We start from the raw sequence: 20,924 nt of genomic DNA on the forward strand, positions 1-20,924 counted from the left end.
AAAGGAAGAATAGGCTGACATGTTCCCGAAACTGTTTTAAGTTTCTCAATTCCAACAAAGTGCTCTTAAAACTGTCTTGTAAAGTTTTCCTGTCAATTCATGAAGTTTTTTTTTTGTCTGCGTTGATGCAGGTTGAAATATACGCACTGATGCAAAAGATGTGGTTGAAGTAAGATGCATTTTGGGCCTCCATGGAGAAATGTAAGCACTTAAGCTCAGAGCTTATTGTCTCAAACTCGAAATTTTCATCGATCCAAATGAGGGGTTGTTTTATTTATTAGCCATCTTACAGTAAGCACATCAGAAGCAACCTATGCATATGGATTAGAGGGATAAGACTTCTGTAGAGGCCTATGTTCTTATCAAGTTTCGGCATTGTTCCTCCTGGCCTTAGCAAAAGTGGATTTGGTTCTGGCCAACGGTGGGGCAATTTGGGGCTCAAAAGGAATTTTTACTGGCTGGGAGGCGAGAAATCAGAAGAAGATGATAAATGAAAAGACAGTCTACTAGAGAGTGAGGAAATGGAGGGTAAAGAAAATGATAATTATAAGAATTTAACTGAGCAGATGAGCAGGATTTACACCAGCTCACGACCCGACTTCACAGTCATCAACCGGTTGCTTTTCTCATCGACCCTCGTTTTCAATAATTCAAGCTCGGTAGTTTACCAAATTCTCAGCACCTTACAATTTGGTTAATTTTGTTTTTGACTATATCAATATCTACATCTTCCTAGCAGCTGTAGATATAAGAAATGGTTTTTCGTAACCCACATACAGAAATTGTTATCATAAAATTTGAAAAGAAACGAAACACATGCTGCAAACCATTCATATTTGTGAAGAGAAGGCACAGTTGCTTGCATCACATATCACTTCACTGTCCAGAGGACAATTCTTGTCTCTGCTTCTATAGTTTCTCCCCTTCCTCTTCTGAAAAATAAGCAAAACTGATTTTGCAGGTGAAGTTTAAGGAACATTATTCTGTTCTGTAGTGAACATGTTTAATGATAAAAAAATGGTTGCAGCAACAGAAATTGTTTCCTAATATTAAGCACATAATCATCCAACTCATAGTTTGAACAATTGACTACCTTACACTACAGAGAAACATAGGATTTTCACAATGACCTAATACAAGGTAATTGGAAGATTTTGATACAAATGTCAGAACTAAGTTGGAACCATATGATGGTCATCATCTTGCAGATAAATGCACTTTAATGAGGCAAAAATTGCTAGCAAAGCAATCCAGAACCCAACAGCTAAAATAGAAGAAGTCTTCCTCGCATCTTTTTCAGTGCAAAATTTATTAGCATAAGGTTTATTTCCACGAATCACCTCTGGAGATGCTTGCACATCAGTTTTGACTGGAATGTCATCTGTTGATGCCACTGATTCAGAGGCGCCTTGGAACTCCTCAACGCCAGTATACGACTTTCCATTCTCATCGACCTCTAAACCCACATCATGCTGAAAGCCATTTCGTTTTAATCTCGGAGTGGGGCTGTAATCAAATTTGCTCGGGCATGGACTTTCAAACCTTCCATTTTGTTTCTCTGAGAAGTCTGAATCCAAATCATTAGGATCCTGAAGAGCACGTACGAGCTTCCTGGGAGTTGTGAAGATGCTAATGTTGTCAGCATTTATATGAGATCGTGACCGCTGAAACACAAACAAAATGGTGTCAAATGCAATCTATATTAGCAATCAAAATCCAATATCACAAACATCAAGTAAATTTGTAGCGATTGGCAAATGTTGATATATCTCATGCAACTGCAACAAAAAAGGAGCACAAGCCTACAGCCATATGTAAATAAGTAATTTGATCATGTGTGGAACAAGAATCTCAGCAATAAATCTAGCCTCCCTTAGGCCTGTGATCACTGTATTAATTTAGGCAACTTATATCAGCTATGACTTAATGTGCGCTTGACAGCAAGGGAGGATACGTAGCCATTTTACAACAATGAAACCACTAATTAAAGCTAATTCCAAATGGGAAATGTGGGATAATCCTTCAAACTGGTTCCCAAGCTGTCTGACCTGTATTTTGAAAACATTGGTGGCAGTTTAACATCCTTATCAAATATGTTTTAAATGGAAAATCACCACTGTGGCCAGCCTATTTCTGAACCCGGAGGTTAAAATCCGTTGTCACTAATCAATGCCTAAATTTGTGGTTAAGAATAACAAGAAAAATAAACCTCCTAAGCTGCACATTAAGAAAAGGTGTCCAAAATCACCATCAGAGCTCACTTGAGGTCGGTCTTTTTCTAACTAATCGTAGAAGTGACTAATGAAACAAGTCCCAGCACAATACCTGAGGGCTGGGAGTGGTGCTTCTCGATAGTTTGTTTCTAGGACTTCTAGGCAAGAACCCTGCAAATTCACCCATGTAACTTCCTCCGTTTTCAGTAAGCTCATACAGCCCAGACTGATCAGAGAATGCATCGTGGACGGGACTTCCCTGAGACAACTCTGAAAATAAACCATCTTTTAGAGATATATCCACCCCTCCATTCTCAAAACTCCAGAGTTTTCGGTTCACACTCCCACGGTCACACTCATTAGAAGAAACATTAGTTGTTGAAATAGGTGACTCAGTGAAAGATTCATATTCCATAAAGAAATCAAGAGTCTGTGATTCTGGTGATACAGATGCTGGAGATTGATCACCATAGGCACTGGACAAATTTCTCCTCCCTCTGTGGTCTCTCCTGCCAAAGTTTGATCCACTAACTGAACCAGAACTCTTCTCAAATTTTGTCCCTTTCTCTGTAGCTATTTTCTTTGCAGTTTGCAAAGCTTCAAATGCGGCTCCGCTCACAAATGCCATCTGATCGGACTGGCACTTATCCATCTCCTCGATTATCAACTCAAGCTCTGAGAATATGCTCCTAGGATCCAGACACTTCATCAAGAAATTGATCATTTGGATAGCTGATAATCGTTTCTGAGAATTACCCTCCAAGACCCCAGCTTTCAAGATACGCAATCCTGACTGTATCAAAAGTCTTACATATGCTTCAACTATCAAAGCATTATGCTTAGCCAAAGCCATCACCAAGGCCATGTGCGAATTAGTTTGCGTGCACTTCTCCTCCAAAGCGACAGCCACATTCTGACAAACCCGATTCACCATCTCATCCGAAGCAAATCGCCAATTATCTGAGTCCACCAGAGCCTTCAGGCAAAGGGCAGCCCCTGAAGTCAGGCATTCTTGAGAACCTAAGAGAGCTTCTGAAAGAGGCTTACAAAGTGAGTGGATTATATGCCTTTTCTTATCCTCTGGTGTCGTCGGTTCAATGCCATATCTTGCAATTGCTGGTACCACCTTGGAGCATGCTTGTTGAAGAGGAAAATACCCTGCACTTGAAGCTAAAGTCTTGATGATAGTAGCCATGATACTATCAATCTGAGGAACAATATTAACTCCATGGACACGAGCAAGAACTTCATAGAGTGAAATTGTGTATTCGCCAGATAAAGACCCAGTTTCTTTGGTTTCAGAAACTTGAGCAAGAAATTGTGGGATTGCCTTGGAATCCAAGCTTTTCACATACGATTTCAGTGCTTTCATTGCTGATTTACGACTATCAGCATCTTTGTCAAGATTTGCCAATTCTTGCCGCAGTATTGGACTGAGATTTCTTCCCATTGTATACCTGATACCAAACAATCAATTGGAATCGAGATTATCAAAATATATTCTCTACAACTCAGTTACTATGCTGGAAATGATTTCAGTAGTTACAAGGCCTCTTCTTTACTTCCAATTCTATGCCTAAATGCTTGCATCTTTAAGGGTTCTCCATGAGAGCTGTTAACTTTTAATTATCAGATTCATTATATACTCACTAACATCCAAACAAAGAAAAAATATAAATCCATATCACATGAAAGTTTCATGTCCTCTCAAGTACTAAAGCAAAGAAAGGTCTGCCCAAGACTGAACAAGTAAATTTCATTCTTTCCCGCACTTTCTCAGAGACCAAACAGGAAAAACCAACACTTTAGATATAAATGAAAAACAGGGAAAAAAAGAGAGAGAGCGAAAAAGGGTTCCCATTTATCTACAAAAAATACCACAAATTTATATGAAGAAATCCAAAATCTTTCAGAGAGTAGAATTGAAAAGAAGAACTTAAACTAGCAAACGAACATTTTGAAAGCATAAGAGAAAACCCCACAAAGAGCACAAAACTTACCTCTTTAAGCTTTCTCTCTGTGTTTCTTGGTGCTGCTGCTGCTGCTTCTTCTATATACTGCTCTCGTCACTTCTTACACAAATCAAGAACAGATTTTTTAAAAATAAAAGATGAAATCTTTTGGAAACGAAATGAGAGATTGGTTAATGGTTGTGAGTTTTAGTTGGTGGGTTTCGTTTTTTATAAATATTTTCTAAGCAAATCTAGCTGTCCGATGAGGTTTCCTTCTGTGTTTTTGTCTTCGTTGTGAAAGGAAAGGGGCACGTTAAAATTCAAATCCATCTCTGAAATTCCGCCGCTATCCTTCTTTAAGTGGGCTCCATCCAGTTTCGCTTTGTCATCTGGGACCATTTTGCACTTTTGGGACTGAAAGTTTTACCGTTTATTAGGAAGGCGTGCGGAGGTTATTTTTTAAATTTTATTTTTTAATATTAAAATATTAAAATAATTCAAAAAAAATTAATTTTGACGAAAAGCAATTTTAATCTCAATGTCAAGTATCCTCTAAAAATATTTGTTAACGTAAATTTAAAGCTTTTTAAAAGTATTTTTTCATTAAAGACATTTTTTAATTTTAATTTTAAAATATTAAAATTAATAAAAAAAAACCTAGAAGAGCATAAATTTAATATTTTTTTAAATAAAAAATATTTTAAAAAACAAAATACTAATATAAAACAAACATTTAAAATAAAATAAAAAATCAATAGTAGTAAAATAAAAGGAGTATAAAAAATAAATAAAATAAATGGTAGAATTTATAAATTTCTTCTATTTTCAGCTGTGTGAACTGTGATTAATAAAATTATATGGTTAACTTTACTGATATGTTAACAATTGTTAAATTTACGTAATATCAAGTTAGGCTTAAATTTGTAACAATTATATTTTTTTTTAAATAATCAATGTTAATTATCATGTTGAAGAAATTATAAAGTGAATAAAAAAAACCATAAACACTCCTTTTTATTGTTTTCTCTATTCATATCTTTTTATTTCATCGTGATATTAATTTCTTTTATTTCATTATATAGAAACCGTTTGGGAACACGGTGCAAACCGTGTTCCCAAAAAATTTAATTTTTTTGGGCTAAAATTTAATATAATTTATATGTTTTGAATTGTTTTGATGTGCTGATGTCAAAAATAATTTTTAAAAAATAAAAAAACATCATTAGCATGCATTTCAACATGAAAAATTATTTAAAAAGCAACTGTTACCACACTGCTAAATATATTCATATACATAGACCATTTAATGCCAAAGAATTTTTAAAGGAAGTAATTTGTTTCCTTAATTATTTTTATTTCTTTTTAGTTGGTCAAGCTACCAAATAAAGCTTTAGTTTAGAAGAAAAACAAATTGTGGGTTTTTATTATTTATATTTATTTTAGGAATTTTTTTCTTATTCGGTTTAGGTACGACTATTATAAATAGAGTATTTTATTTTGTATTTCATAAGATTATTTAAGTATAAAATATTTAACAATAAAATCTCAAATTAGGGTTTTGTATGGTGATCCTATTTGGCATATTTTTGTGTTGTTCGTGCTTATTATCTTTCTTGTATTGTTTTTGTTGGCATCAATTGATATTAGAGCTAAACGATTCCTAGTAATTAGTCGTTGTGGTATGTTAAATATCCATGACTGAAAGAGATGATTGTATAATAAAACATGCTCATGTAAAGGGGATGGAGAAGTTCTCTCTCGAGAAAGAGAAATTTAGAAATCGGTGATAGAAGACAAGCGTAGATAAATTATATAATTAATTACTAACCTATCAAATGGGGATGATAACATTGTAGAGGCATGCTGAATAATTATTTGTCAATTGGCAGAGATGAAGGATAAGAAACTAGAGGTTGGTGAGGAGATTACGAATCCATAATCAATTTTAAGAACTCAATTTAGAGACAAGAGTAGAGAAGGTAGTCTTTTGATCGAGATGAGTATCATAAAGATTTTGGTGATCTCATTTATAAATAGATAGATGTGAATTGGTGTTCTCCGTCGATTTTATGATATTTATCTTGATGTTATAAAATGACAATAATAACATTGATGATGTCATGAATAGTATCCTCTTTGATAAGATAGAAATTATGTGAAAAAAGAACATGAAAGGTGCTCAATAAAAAAAAATTATTGATTTATTCTATGTAGATCTTTTGGTTATAAGCTTATTGTTATAAAAAAATAGATAGATTTGTTCAACGGCTATATAATTACAACATGTATTGATAAAACAAATTTGAGGTTTGCAATTCATTACTCTAGAAGCTAGTAGAAGAGAAATAATTTGTTAATTGATGTTTCTTATGCAATTTTTAATGTGAAGGGGAGAAAGAAAATAGGCTGGACTGTCTTGATTAAATATCCATTAGATCAATGTAAGAACAATTTAAACTTGAGGATAATTTCCTTCAAACCTTGGAAAACTAATGCAAAATGATTTTTAAGAGAAGTTACATGTTTCCTTAGTCATTTTTATTATTATTTAGTTTAGAAAAATATTTTTTTTTATGGTGCTTTTATTCTTCCTATTTAATTTATGAATTTTTCTTTCTTATTCAGTTAGGCCTAGGATAATTATAAATAGAGTTATTTAATTTGTATTTTAATAGACTACCGATCCTATTTAGTATAATTATGCGTTGTTTGTCTTTACTATCTTTCTTATATTGTTTTTTAAGCGCGTCAATTGATATTCATTACTGCTCAATATTTTTATTCTTCATAAGTTTTATTAATGTATGCTCACCTCTCCTTCTCCTCCCTTTTACTTAACTTTTAATCATATATATTAAACTAAATTTGACATTTTAGACATGGAATTGTGTTGTGTGGATTCAATGTCTAGATTTTTTAAAGTGTTTTTTTTGTTTGAAAATGTATCAAAATAATATATTTTTTACTTTTTAAAATTTATTTTTGATGTAAACATATCAAAACAATTCAAAAACACACAAAAAAAATAATTTAAAACTAAAACAATTCAAAATTTTTCAAAAACACGATTGAACCACAATACCAAACTAATCAAACACTAATTGCTCAATCAATTCTAAAAATCTATTTTTTTCTTGAAATTAATTTTTTAGATTTTTAAATTGTTTTAATACGCTGATGTAAAAAATAAAATTTAAAAAAAATAATAAAATATTATTTTAATATATTTTTAAGTAAAAAATACTTTAAAATTAACTATTGCTGTATATATATATATATATATATATATATATATATATATATATATATATATAATCTTGTGTAGAAGTATTTTTTATTAACCGAACGCCAATTGTTCAATCCGTCGTAAAGAACCATTTAATTTACTTTAATTGATTCCTAGAGATTTGTGAAGTTTGAAGTTCAAGAATTTCAAAACCTAATGTTTTTTATAGCGATATGATCCCACCTCAACATTCATGTAAAAAATCAACTACCTTTAGAGTAGTACGAGTATCATAATAAAGATTGTTTTTTTTTAATAAAAAAATCAACCAATAAATATCAAAATTATTGGTATAAAATTTATAATTCAAAAATATTTTAAAAAATAATTTAAAAATATAAACAAGATTTTTTAATACGATTGGATTGTAATAATGAACAAAGCTTATTTGATATTATAATAATGGTAACTTTAAAATATTTTTTGTTTAAAAATATATTAAAATAATATATTTTTATTTTTAATAAAATAAAAAAATAAATTTTTACAAAGCACCGCCCTCACCGTAGTAGAAAACAAAATTACAAAAAGATCATGTTGATTGTGAAATGACAGTACCTTCACTTCACCCCCCTAGTAAAAAGATTTGGGAAGTGAGAGTGGGACAGCGCACTGCATGTCTTGACGAGGGTACCTTCGTCATTCAGCTCAGAATTCCAATTTTCAAGCTCGCGCTTACTTTTGGGCACCCAAAATCTTAAATGTTTCCCGCTATTTCATTCGTCTCAAATTGAATCTTGCTGTCCAGAAGAGTACAAAAAGGAGAGTCAAGCCTAGTGAAATTACCACAATGCCCCTCTCAGTTGGGCCTCCCCTTTAGCCTGGCAAAACCACGCACGAGTCTTGCGTTCTGGCCTTACGTGTTAATAATTCTTTAAAATGAATTTTGTGTTTTAAAAATATTTTTTAAAAATTTTATTGTTTTTTAATATTTTATTTTAAATTATTTTTTAATATTTTTAAATCGTTTTTAGTAATAAGATTTTTGGTCAGATATCCGTCCATACACAGATACACTGAATAGTTTCCACGACAGATTGTGCCGGAGTAAGTGACCGGTGGTCCAAGTTTCTTCGGATGCTAGAGACAGATAACAGGTAGGTAGAGCAAGATAACGACGGATACAAAAGAATCCCTGCCCCATGACTCGCACTGGTAAAGCTGTAAATTGTGATGCAAGACAAGAAGAATAAAAGTATAAACTTTATCTTCAAATTTTCATACCACCTACCTATCCAAATTCCCCCCTCGAAAAATATTCAATTTCCCACCAGAAGATGCCATTGCTCTTGCCTTCTGCTAAAGCACAGGGGATTTCGGGCATTTGTTTATTAATTCTGGTTTTACTGGTTAAACTATTCTTGGATTAGCTGTGTACCAAGATCCAACTTTTCCCTTGTTGAAATAACTTCGGTTATGGATGCAAGAATTCATAGTAATATATGAATAATGAATTTTACTGCGGTATCGATGGGGATATGTAAACATCTCTTTCCCTTGCTGTTCCTGGAAAGAAGGGAGGGCAAGGTGGGGAGGAAGAAGGAGAGGGAGAGGGAGAGGGAGAGGGGAGGATAACATAAGAACTTCAGAGAATCCAATGTTGGAACAAAACCTGGCTCTATTTGACCACATTGCAGTTGTAATGTTTTGTTGCAAACAAAAATTGATGGTACAATAAAGAAACTGTAATTATGAATACATTCTACCATTGAAATTGGGGTAGATTCCTGCAGGTTGGACAGTACCACTTTCCCTTGAATCTTGTCTCCGGTGTCAACCCAACACATGAATAATGGAACCATTCACCTCCCTGGCACTGTAAACAGACAAACAAGTGGGTGAGTATTTAGCAAAAGTATTCTCACACATACGAAACAGTTACAACTATTAAAATTGTTCTGCTGCAATAAAAATGATGAAAGATCAAAGATATTATGATTTCTGGGTTATAAATTCTCATTATTTTGGCCATATCAATCTATCATGTGCACTCCATAAATATTGTCTTGAAATATTATCAAAATGTTGACAAAAACTTGTTATGACTTAAACTCATGTTGAGTGCAAGATATGAAACTCTAGACAAGGAACCACAGCAATGAACTTCAATCAAGAAGACAAGCACCAATATACACAGAGCAAAGGTGAAAGTACTTACATTCTCATTATCACAAGCAATCATATCTCCAAAGGACACCTAAATGACCACAAACATTACAGAAGCTTAGTGATGTACAAGAATTTTTATTGTGCATCTAAAGAAACCGTAAAGCAACTCTGCAGAAGAAAGAGTTGAATTTGAAACTGAAATAACATCAAACAAAAAGTCAAACCTGATGGCAGACACAGTAGGTAGGTTCATTGGGATCAATGGGTTGCTCAATTTCAACAGGAACAGGGAAATCCTTTCTATGGCTTCCTGGAGGAGGCATTAGCTCAAAATCCCTATCACGCTCTCTGTCCCAATCCCGATCCCTGAAATCAATCCTTTTCGATTGAGATTGAGGTGTTCCGTAAAAATTCCTGCGTTTCTCAATTTTAGGGACTATTATAGGCAGTGGAGGAAGGATTGCTGGTTCATCTGGTGATAGTTTTCCCTCTGAATACATGACAAAAAGGAAAAGAATTAAGCCACTAAATAGATCCTGTGCTAGGTTTAGTGTAGCAAGAGACAACAATAAAGTAGTGACAATCCATTATTGTACCTTGCTTCAAATCTTCTGCAAAGTTGTTCAGATCCTCATCAAGTCGTTTTACATGGCTGTCTATCTGCATACGGATCAAAGTACAAGACATTTGAGTGTGCGTTAATTAGAAAGAATCTATCATATCCTCTCCTAACAGAATGACAGGAGGAGAGAGAATGAACCTATCATATGTCTCAGGTAACACTTAGAATGAGAAGGATCATATGTTATTATCCTCAACTCAGCCCAAACTTAAAGCTAGATTATTGGGGTCTCACAAGCTAGCTACACTGAGCATCTAGAAAAAACCCGAGTGAGTTCAGCAGGATATTCCATTACGTGAAAGGCACAACTGCTAGATGGCTTTGCTTGCATTGATGAAATCCCTAATAATTGAGGAAATCTCTACTTGCTCAGTAAATGTCCTCAGGTGAAGAGAAACCTCCAATGGTGCAAATGAGCAGTCAAGAAAGAAGAACAATAATATATGTAGGAGCAATATTGGCTACTGATTCTAAAGTTCAGTTAAGATGGTTTTTGAATCTTGCCATAAAATTATGAAAAAATGATTACAGGAAATTGCAATACAAGATAGTCTCATCAAACAGTCTCTCATTCAGCTGTACGCGTCAAGCAAAACTAGAACATTACCTTAAAAAATCAGGGAAAGGCCAAGAGGAAGGAAGTCTAGCATGCCCAAAATCCTAAATCCTAACAAAAATTTCAATTATTTCCAATTTTAAACTTTCTTCTAGCATTAGTTTTAGTGTGTCAAATCAACCTTCACATAAGATGGATATTTTACTCAACCCCCACCTAAGAAAAAGAGAATATCCTCTCCTAACAGAATGACAGGAGGAGAGAATCTATCATATGTCTCAGGTAACACTTAGAATGAGAAGGATCATATGTTATTATCCTCAACTCAGCCCAAACTTAAAGCTAGATTATTGGGGTCTCACAAGCTAGCTACACTGAGCATCTAGAAAAAACCCGAGTGAGTTCAGCAGGATATTCCATTACGTGAAAGGCACAACTGCTAGATGGCTTTGCTTGCATTGATGAAATCCCTAATAATTGAGGAAATCTCTACTTGCTCAGTAAATGTCCTCAGGTGAAGAGAAACCTCCAATGGTGCAAATGAGCAGTCAAGAAAGAAGAACAATAATATATGTAGGAGCAATATTGGCTACTGATTCTAAAGTTCAGTTAAGATGGTTTTTGAATCTTGCCATAAAATTATGAAAAAATGATTACAGGAAATTGCAATACAAGATAGTCTCATCAAACAGTCTCTCATTCAGCTGTACGCGTCAAGCAAAACTAGAACATTACCTTAAAAAATCAGGGAAAGGCCAAGAGGAAGGAAGTCTAGCATGCCCAAAATCCTAAATCCTAACAAAAATTTCAATTATTTCCAATTTTAAACTTTCTTCTAGCATTAGTTTTAGTGTGTCAAATCAACCTTCACATAAGATGGATATTTTACTCAACCCCCACCTAAGAAAAAGAGAATACAAAAAAGAAAAAGACAGATAATACCATCACTAGATGGTCGCTTCCATATTTGCTATACTAGGAAAAATTTACTTAACATAGAGGCCAGCCAGCTCTCTGTTTCCTGGTCAAGCGCAGTTCACTGGTGTTAAATCAGTTATAAGCGTCTTTAGCCTGTAACGAACTGATCTCTCTCAGCAAGCTAAATTACCAAAAAAAACCCTAATTACAAGTTGCTTGACAGCTTGGGAAGCTGAGGAACAGAAGTTGTCAGCTCAGATATCCCAATAATAGCGACAATTTAGGATCTGGGAGTCATCCTTGTCCACAATCAACCCTCAACAAATGAAGGAAACAAGAGAAAAGATGAGTGGATATAATTTCACCTGGCCATCTAACTTGAAATTTTGAGTGCATCATAGATCAGTTCTTTAACATGATATATTTTCCATTTAACCTAATAAAAGCAAAGTGGTGCTGTTTTTTATCCTTAACCCACTAGAAATTCCTGGTTGAATACATGATATGAGAATTGCCCATTAGAAGTGCTCCAAACTCTGGTTTCACCATAAAAAAAACTACAAAAATTCCTTCACAATGATCATATCATCCTGTTGAAGAAATGCCAATGATGCTAAAATGTAATTCAATGCTGAGAAAGCTCCAATATTGTCTGTGCTCAGAGCTCAGGTTGACAACATTGGAATACCATTTATGTCATGCTGTGCCTATACTCTTCTCTCTATTAATAGAATTTTATGAACTTCTGTATAGTAATTTAGGAAGATAAACTATATTAGTTACATACAAATTGCATTCCATCTACCAACACTCAATGCTCTCCGCTTCCTTTTCCAGTTTCAGTTAAGCCAGAGTTAAGATGCTATCTGTGAACAATGTATGACTAATGCAACATTGCTTATTGGCTAACACCTAGCTATCACATAGAACAGATTAAACAGCCCAAAGGGAATAGATGAGTAAATGAACTTCAGACAGACTTTTTTTTTTTTAAGCCTTATACGTCTTGGTTGTCCCTTTTGGTGAAAACAATCTCATCCTGAATGTGTTGCACTACCCAGTCAAGCATTTGAATCTTGGAAAATAAGATACATACTATGCTTTAGCATAGTAACTTATTCACTAAAGCTTTCCATCATTGGAAAATGAGAAGAGGGCAAGACTGTGTTTAGCTAGGGGCTTTACCAAGTACCAAGGACTTGACAATGCTGAAAGCAATAATCACAAAGTAGATATTTACCTCACAATGCCCTGAAAGAAATCTTCTTTGGAGTGGAAGACATTACATACTATTCTCCATAGCCAAAATCAGAGAAGACTATAGCAGAATTTTATCATCCAGTCAAAGAACTACTTTATAGGAATTAAAAAATCTTTCTCCATGTCTTCTGACATAAAGCAATTCAAAACAAAATAATCCCTAAGAACTACAACACAACCTTGAATGCGAAAATGCCCCCTATGTTTTATTAAATACGAATCAAATACCCCTTTTCATTGTAGCGACTACATAATACCCCAACAAACTCCTAATAAATCAGCATGCCCCATATAACATCAATTTGAGATGTTGCAAGAAACAATTTATTAGAAAGGCCTTGGAATAAAAGAAACTCACAAGGTCATAAGCTTGCCGTGCCAACAAAACCTTCTCTGTACACAAACTCAATGCACTATCCTGATTTGCCTCGATATCCTTCCTCATTTTCTCAACTGCCTCATCCTCTTCATTGTTATTAGTGTTGTAGCAATTATAAATACTACCATTTCCTTTTCTTAAGCTTTGAGATGCCAATCCCAGACAATAGTTTGTCTGTTGCCTTGTTTGGTTTATCATTGCTTCCACCCATAAAATACCAAAAAATCAAAAAATTAACCATACGCATTCATACACACACACATGTTGGCTAAATGAAGGCTGGATCAAAACTTCCTGTCATACAAGAAAATGTAACATACACACATGCACAAGCATGTAAAGCGTGCACATGTTTATATTCATATAACAATTGAAATTCTGTTGTTTCCAAGTAATTAAACCATAAAAACAAATTTTAGAGCTTGTTTACACAAATACCTACCTACATGCATGAAAATGTGCAATAATTAAGCAATAACCCTACTATACAACATTATATTTTCACCAGAAGCAAACCTAAAAGTAAAAACTTCACAGTTTATATGCATGAATACATGTGAATGTACAACAATTAAGCAATAAACCTGAAAAAAAATTCAAAACTTTTACAACCTTCTAGATAGTGACATTTATATACTTGCAGAAAATTTAAAAAATTATACATATACACACAAGTGAAATGTATGTGTACAAAAATACATGCATGTATACGTATATGTGGATGGGAGTTTTCTTACATTGGGATCGGTCATCAAGCTCTCTAACAGTATTAAGAAGCCGTTGAAGCTCAGCTGGCAATGTATTTGCATCTGTTGGAATTAAAAAAAAAAGATACGAAATTTATTAAACATTGACGAGATTGTATTTCAAGAAAAAAATGAAACTTGATGCGAAACCCAGGGACTGCAGAGGAACCTACACTCCAGGTAATCGTCAACGTAGACTCCAGTTCGTGCAATTGCCATTTATTGAGATTAGGGATTAAGTTTTTAGAAATTCTAGGGTTTTGCAGATTCCTGATTTGTGTTTTTGATTTAAAGAGGGAGGAAACGGTGTCGTGTTTGATATATTTATTTTAGTTGGAGGAATTTTGGGTTTTTTTGTAATATTAAAAATCGAGATACGAGTTTTGACCGTTGGGAAGCCAAGGAACAATGATGTTCATTTATATTTATAATTAAACATATATTTATAATTAAACAAATAAAGGATCCTAATTTAATTATAATATTTATTAAGAAAACTTGTAAATATTTTTTTTTGGAGTTTCTAAATACTCTGAAAGACGCCAAGATTATGGACTGACAGTATTGAATTTTATGCTTAATTAACCTTAAAAATGAAATTTCAAATAAAAACAAATTTAGATTGATTATAAAATATCAGGGTACACATAATAAATAATATAATTTTAAGTGCTCTTTTCATTAATAATATTTAGTGTGTGTGTGCGTGTGTATATATATATATATATATATATGAGTCTTTTTTCAAATAAACCTATTAATATTCATGTTTTTATTTTATTTTAAACTATTTTATTTAAATTAAGTACAAAGGATAAAAAGTTTTTAAATCTTTGTAAAATATTTTTAATATTAGTATAATTTTCTAGAATAACTGATAATTTCTTTATGAAACTTTTTATTCAAAGAAATTAATTTGTCGAAACAATAATAAAAAATCTTATAAAAATAACTAAGAGTATTTAATTATTTTTTTGTGATTATATTATGTTTTTAAGGTTTTTTTTTAATTTTAAAATATTTTCAACTTTTGATAGACAAAATAAAATATTAAGAAGGTATTAGTTTGGTTTAGGATGATTTAGAAAATTTATTATGCCCTATTTAAGGTTTTATATAGTGTTTAAATGTATATATAATTGAAAAACAAAATTATTTTTATAAGAATTAAAATTGGGAATATATTGTGAGAAATTTACTATTTTTTCTTATTTAAAAGATTAGGTAAAATTATAAATTAAAATTTTTTTAAAGAAGTTGTAAAGAAATTGAAATTAGAGATTTTTTTTCCAATTGCTGATCATTTTTTCATTTTAATTATTGTTATTTTCAAACTTGAAACAAGTAAGTACTCTCATCCATAATTAAAAAAAAAAAGTGTACAAAAAATCCATCCTTCTCTCTTCTTGTCCACTTACCCATAATCACCACACGTCTTGCCTCTCTCAATCTACCATCTCAGAAAGACATGAAAGCTAGTATTCCATTGGATTGATTGATGCTCACTCAAATCCAACGAGAACCCATGATTCTTAATCAGATTTCCCTTCGTGGCTCACTCTCAAAATCCTTCCTGTCTCACTTCCCGCGCAAATTCAACCCCACTCCCTCTCTAAAACCCTCCCCAAACCCCCGCAAGGTAACAACTAACACCCACCTTTTATCATTGTTATTACTATTGCCAATTTTACACGCAAGACATGTTAAAAAATCATGTGTATAACTTCTCATTTCATCGAAATTTAAGTAAATAGCGACGATTTAGTGTTAAAGATACAGGCTTCACATGTAAAAGTTCTCTCTCTCTCTCTCTCTAATTGGATTTTTATATTTTTTGGCAGTGTTTTAGCTGGGATTTAAGTAGACCAGCTCTAGCTTGCTATGCATTCGATGAATTTCCCAACCAAGTAAATGAAGAGAATTTGAAAGGGATTGCGTTTCTGCAGTTGATGGAACACCGTGGGATTTGCGCGAATTGTCAAACATATATATGGCTTTTAGACCTTTGTTTGAATTCTGGGTCTTTGGTAGAATGCAAGAAACTTCATGGGAAGATTTTGAAGTTGGGATTTGGCAATGAAAGTGTTTTGTGTAACAAGCTTGTTGATGTTTATTTTGCGTTAGGTGATTTGGATGGTGTAGTCAAGGTTTTCGAGGACATGCCTAATAGAAGTGTGCGAAGTTGGGATAAGATAATTTCTGGTTTTATGGAAAAGAAAATGAGTAACAGAGTGCTGGATCTATTTTCGTGCATGATTGAGGAAAATGTAAGTCCAACTGAAATTTCTTTTGCCAGTGTTTTAAGGGCTTGTTCTGGTCATAGAAATGGTATTCGCTATGCAGAGCAGATTCATGCTAGGATTATTTGTCATGGTCTTCTTTGTAGTCCAATTATTTCTAATCCTTTGATTGGTTTGTATGCCAAAAATGGGCTTATAATATCTGCCAGAAAGGTATTTGATAATTTATGCACGAAGGATAGTGTTTCTTGGGTGGCTATGATCTCTGGTTTTTCACAGAATGGATATGAAGAAGAGGCCATTCACCTCTTTTGTGAAATGCATACAGCGGGAATTTTTCCCACTCCCTATGTGTTTTCGAGTGTTCTAAGTGGCTGCACAAAAATAAAGTTATTTGATGTTGGGGAGCAACTTCATGCCCTAGTTTTCAAGTATGGATCCTCTTTGGAAACTTATGTCTGCAATGCTCTTGTCACATTATATTCCCGAATGCCAAACTTTGTATCTGCTGAAAAAGTTTTCAGCAAAATGCAGTCTAAGGATGAAGTTTCATTTAACTCGCTGATCTCTGGCCTAGCTCAGCAGGGATTTAGTGATGGTGCTTTGGAATTGTTCACGAAAATGAAACGGGATTACTTGAAACCAGACTGTGTTACTGTTGCAAGTCTCTTGAGTGCCTGTGCATCAAATGGGGCCCTTTGTAAGGGAGAACAGCTTCATTCATATGTGATAAAAGCAGGGATATCTTCAGACATGATTGTTGAAGGTGCGCTGCTTGATCTTTATGTGAACTGCTCTGATACAAAAACAGCCCATGAAATGTTTCTCACAGCACAGACAGAAAATGTGGTTTTGTGGAATGTGATGCTTGTGGCTTTTGGGAAGTCAGATAATTTAAGGGAGTCATTTCGAATATTTAGACAAATGCAGATTAAAGGCCTGATACCTAATCAATTCACCTACCCTAGTATTTTGAGAACTTGCACCTCAGTGGGTGCTCTTGATCTAGGAGAGCAGATTCATACTCAAGTCATAAAGACTGGCTTTCAGTTTAATGTGTATGTTTGTAGCGTGCTCATAGATATGTATGCTAAGCATGGAAAACTAGATACTGCCCATGTAATTCTTAGAACACTCACCGAGGATGATGTTGTGTCATGGACAGCTCTGATCTCAGGGTATGCACAGCACAATTTGTTTGCTGAAGCTCTTAAACATTTCAAAGAAATGCTTAACCGAGGGATCCAATCTGATAACATAGGTTTCTCTAGTGCAATCAGTGCATGTGCAGGTATTCAAGCTCTAAATCAAGGACGGCAAATTCATGCTCAATCATACGTTTCTGGTTATTCAGAAGACCTTTCAATTGGTAATGCACTTGTTAGTCTTTATGCCAGATGTGGTAGGATCAAAGAAGCCTACCTGGAATTTGAGAAAATAGATGCAAAAGATAGTATATCATGGAATGGATTGATCTCAGGTTTTGCACAGAGTGGATACTGTGAGGACGCACTGAAGGTCTTTGCTCAAATGAATAGAGCTAAACTAGAAGCTAGTTTTTTCACATTTGGCTCTGCTGTGAGTGCTGCTGCTAATATTGCAAACATAAAACAAGGGAAGCAGATCCATGCGATGATTATAAAAAGAGGGTTTGATTCAGATATTGAAGTTTCCAATGCTTTAATCACATTTTATGCAAAGTGTGGTAGCATTGAAGATGCCAGGAGGGAGTTTTGTGAGATGCCAGAGAAAAATGATGTTTCTTGGAATGCCATGATCACAGGCTATTCTCAACATGGATATGGTAATGAAGCAGTGAATCTTTTTGAGAAGATGAAACAGGTTGGTGAGATGCCAAACCACGTCACTTTTGTGGGAGTTTTATCAGCCTGTAGCCATGTGGGGTTGGTTACTAAGGGTCTTGGCTACTTTGAGTCTATGAGCAAAGAGCACGGCTTAGTGCCTAAGCCTGCGCACTATGCGTGTGTTGTGGATCTGATCAGCCGAGCAGGGTTTTTGAGTCGTGCAAGAAAGTTTATCGAGGAGATGCCAATTGAACCAGATGCAACGATTTGGAGGACACTTTTGAGTGCTTGTACAGTTCATAAGAATGTGGAAGTTGGAGAGTTTGCTGCTCAGCATCTTCTGGAATTGGAACCTGAAGATTCAGCGACTTACGTTCTTTTGTCAAATATGTATGCTGTGTCTGGGAAATGGGATTGCAGGGATCAGACCAGGCAAATGATGAGAAACAGGGGTGTGAAGAAGGAGCCTGGTCGTAGCTGGATAGAGGTTAAGAATTCGGTTCACGCATTCTATGTTGGTGATCGACTCCATCCACTAGCAGATAAAATATATGAGTTCTTGGCCGAACTAAATAAAAAAGCAGCTGAAATTGGTTATTTTCAAGATCGATATAGCCTTTTGAATGATGTAGAGCAGGAGCAGAAGGATCCAACTGTTTACATTCACAGTGAGAAACTGGCTATTACGTTTGGACTCCTTAGTTTGTCTGACACAGTTCCAATACATGTAATGAAGAACCTTCGTGTATGTAAAGATTGCCACTCATGGATTAAATTTGTATCAAAGATTTCAAATCGAGCAATTATAGTCCGAGATGCATACCGCTTTCATCATTTTGAAGGTGGTATTTGTTCATGTAAAGATTATTGGTAATTGAGAACACTGTGAAGATTATTGGCGAGCAGCACGAACTAATGGGAATTCACAACAGCTGGTAACATCACCTGTCATGTTCTTGAAGTGGGGTGTGAGGTAATGGCTTCATCCTTCATTTACCCACCTACCAATCAATATTCTTAAAAATTATTTTTTGGAAACTTCACTTAAAGATGAAAATGGAGATTTATGAAAACAATATAGCTTCCAAATATAGAGGTCTTCTATTTTGTTTTATGTAGAGCATATTTTCAATTTATCGTGGAGCTTTCATTTGACTTAATCATTCTATTTAAGAAAAATAAGAATGGAATAAAAACGAATGTCTTCTGACATTACATTTTGTTTCATTTGGAAGTTTTGTCAATGATATAAATAATTGCTCCTAAACAAATGACAGTTCTCAATTTCTTGTAAGTATATTTTCTGACATGAGCATTTAATTGAATTGGACTGGTGCAATTTTTTTTCTCTATAGACATACTTACAGAGAATTAGATATTTGAGTTTAGTAATGTTTCTCTCAAAGGTTTTTCATATTTCACTTCCACTTAATTATATCTTCACCTGTTTTAAGTACAAGGTTCTATATATGCAAATACACAGGTAGAATTTCAACATGATGGAAAAACTTGGCAAACCTGTGTTTTATCAACTCTCTATTATGTTTTTCTATGCAGCAGCATGATGTAGAAGTTTAAATCCTGTTTTCACAAACATTGCTGTTGATGGATTTCTTTTTAGTTCTTACTAATACGAAATGAAAGATTCACTCGGTGACTTTGGTCCAAAGTAGCAATGCCCAAGATGGTCATGACCTGGGAATTGGAAGCTGGTAGTTTTGCTGCGTTGTCATCAAGTTATTGCTTATTATCAATCTTTCGTGCAAAGTAATAGCTAATTTTTTTTATTCTGATTGAAATTCTACACTTCTGTCCTCATGACGATAACCAGAAGCAGTGAATTAGAGCCTTGTCATCAAGTTGTTGCTTCTTTCCAATATTTCCTGCAAAATAATATCTAATCTTTGAATCTGACTGAAATGTTAGGTTACTATCCTCATGATGGCAACCAGAAGAGGTGAATTCTCTATTGTTTGTTATTGGATAGGGAGAGTAGAAACTAAAAAGAAATCCTTCAATAGCTATGCTAGTCTGTAGTCATTATTTGTGAAACGAACAGTCAAATAATCCATGTTACAATTCATTACTGGCATGCCAATTTGGATCCCAAAATAACATAAATGGCCAAATTTGAATATTTAGGTATGATTTATATGAATCAAGTATGGTTAATTTTGATCTGTTTGGGCTGATATAAGTATTTTCTTCATGTTTTTCTGTGTGTGGTCTTATTTGAATATTTAACTACGATTTCTATGAATTGATCTGCTTTGATACTTAAAATGTGTAGTAATGTGCATGTCAACTTCAAAATAACTAGTACTTTTCTTTTGGCTTGGAGCTGTTTATTCCCACATGCTCCAGATGCAACAGGGTGTGCTTTCCTAAGGAAAAATTATTTTTATCCCTGTAATTCCATCATTTTTCTTTTGCAAGGTGAAAAATTAACAGGTTCCTTTTATGGGCTATTTTTTTTTCTTTTAACTGCAGTTTCTGTCTTGTTTACTCACAGAAAATTTTGTATACTTGTGAATTGTGATAATTCAATGGGAGAAAACCTTTTTTCTCCCGAGTTCTACATCTCTGATTATCCATATTTCTCAGCTCTGGATATGAAGAACTTGGTGGCATTGCTGATAGTGAGTCCTTCCTAAAGGACTCGGATACTTCTTCACCGTTTCTAATTTGGAGTTCATATCATAAGGTTTCTGAATCTTTCCTTTCCTGGAGAATGCCATTCTTCTTTTATCTCCCATCTCCTTGCATAATATGTTGTATGTACTTGGAACACTCTGAGATAAATAGTCTTAAGAAGCAAACTTTTCATTGTAAATCCCT

The 20,924-nt window shown here is 34.0% G+C and overlaps 3 protein-coding genes across 4 annotated transcripts; 1 reads left to right on the forward strand and 2 right to left on the reverse strand.

Annotated features, from left to right (window-relative positions):
- Window positions 1-1,021: 1,021 nt before the first annotated feature.
- LOC133669530 (protein SINE1-like) lies at window positions 1,022-4,473 on the reverse strand. The gene is made up of 3 exons (XM_062089716.1): window positions 4,214-4,473; window positions 2,326-3,670; window positions 1,022-1,664 (listed from the first exon to the last, which is right to left on the reverse strand). The coding sequence occupies exons 2-3, from the start codon at window positions 3,661-3,663 to the stop codon at window positions 1,173-1,175; spliced, it is 1,830 nt and encodes a 609-aa protein (XP_061945700.1). The 5' UTR covers window positions 3,664-3,670; window positions 4,214-4,473; the 3' UTR covers window positions 1,022-1,172.
- Window positions 4,474-9,051: 4,578 nt separating this feature from the next.
- On the reverse strand, window positions 9,052-14,346 carry LOC133669261 (PHD finger protein ING2-like). The gene is made up of 7 exons (XM_062089325.1): window positions 14,215-14,346; window positions 14,033-14,104; window positions 13,275-13,495; window positions 10,157-10,220; window positions 9,785-10,050; window positions 9,610-9,648; window positions 9,052-9,267 (listed from the first exon to the last, which is right to left on the reverse strand). Exons 1-7 carry the CDS (start codon window positions 14,258-14,260, stop codon window positions 9,154-9,156), a joined length of 822 nt encoding a protein of 273 aa, XP_061945309.1. The 5' UTR covers window positions 14,261-14,346; the 3' UTR covers window positions 9,052-9,153.
- Window positions 14,347-15,431: 1,085 nt separating this feature from the next.
- LOC133670030 (pentatricopeptide repeat-containing protein At4g13650) lies at window positions 15,432-20,919 on the forward strand. Of its 2 annotated transcripts, none has more exons than XM_062090426.1 (3): window positions 15,432-15,680; window positions 15,883-19,059; window positions 20,577-20,919. In XM_062090426.1, the coding sequence occupies exons 1-2, from the start codon at window positions 15,540-15,542 to the stop codon at window positions 18,958-18,960; spliced, it is 3,219 nt and encodes a 1,072-aa protein (XP_061946410.1). In that variant the 5' UTR covers window positions 15,432-15,539; the 3' UTR covers window positions 18,961-19,059; window positions 20,577-20,919. The 2 variants fall into 2 exon arrangements, with proteins under 2 accessions (XP_061946410.1, XP_061946411.1); XM_062090427.1 differs by having other exon boundaries at window positions 20,691-20,919.
- The last annotated feature ends 5 nt before the right edge of the window (window positions 20,920-20,924 follow it).

The sequence above is a fragment of the Populus nigra genome, chromosome 12 (assembly GCF_951802175.1).
Source record: "Populus nigra chromosome 12, ddPopNigr1.1, whole genome shotgun sequence".
Taxonomy (NCBI): Eukaryota; Viridiplantae; Streptophyta; class Magnoliopsida; order Malpighiales; family Salicaceae; genus Populus; species Populus nigra.

Bases quoted from the DNA above. Each gene is read 5' to 3' on its own strand.
- LOC133669530 (XM_062089716.1), bottom strand. From the start codon at position 3,663: ATGGGAAGAAATCTCAGTCCAATACTGCGGCAAGAATTGGCAAATCTT. The intron at 1,665-2,325 runs GTATTGTGCTGG...TTTGTGTTTCAG, and splicing joins GCACCACTCCCAGCCCTCAG to CGGTCACGATCTCATATAAA.
- LOC133669261 (XM_062089325.1), bottom strand. From the start codon at position 14,260: ATGGCAATTGCACGAACTGGAGTCTACGTTGACGATTACCTGGAGT. The intron at 14,105-14,214 runs GTAGGTTCCTCT...TAATTCCAACAG, and splicing joins CGTTGACGATTACCTGGAGT to ATGCAAATACATTGCCAGCT. The intron at 10,051-10,156 runs GTACAATAATGG...TCATGTATTCAG, and splicing joins TGCAGAAGATTTGAAGCAAG to AGGGAAAACTATCACCAGAT.
- LOC133670030 (XM_062090426.1), top strand. From the start codon at position 15,540: ATGCTCACTCAAATCCAACGAGAACCCATGATTCTTAATCAGATTTCC. The intron at 15,681-15,882 runs GTAACAACTAAC...ATTTTTTGGCAG, and splicing joins CCTCCCCAAACCCCCGCAAG to TGTTTTAGCTGGGATTTAAG.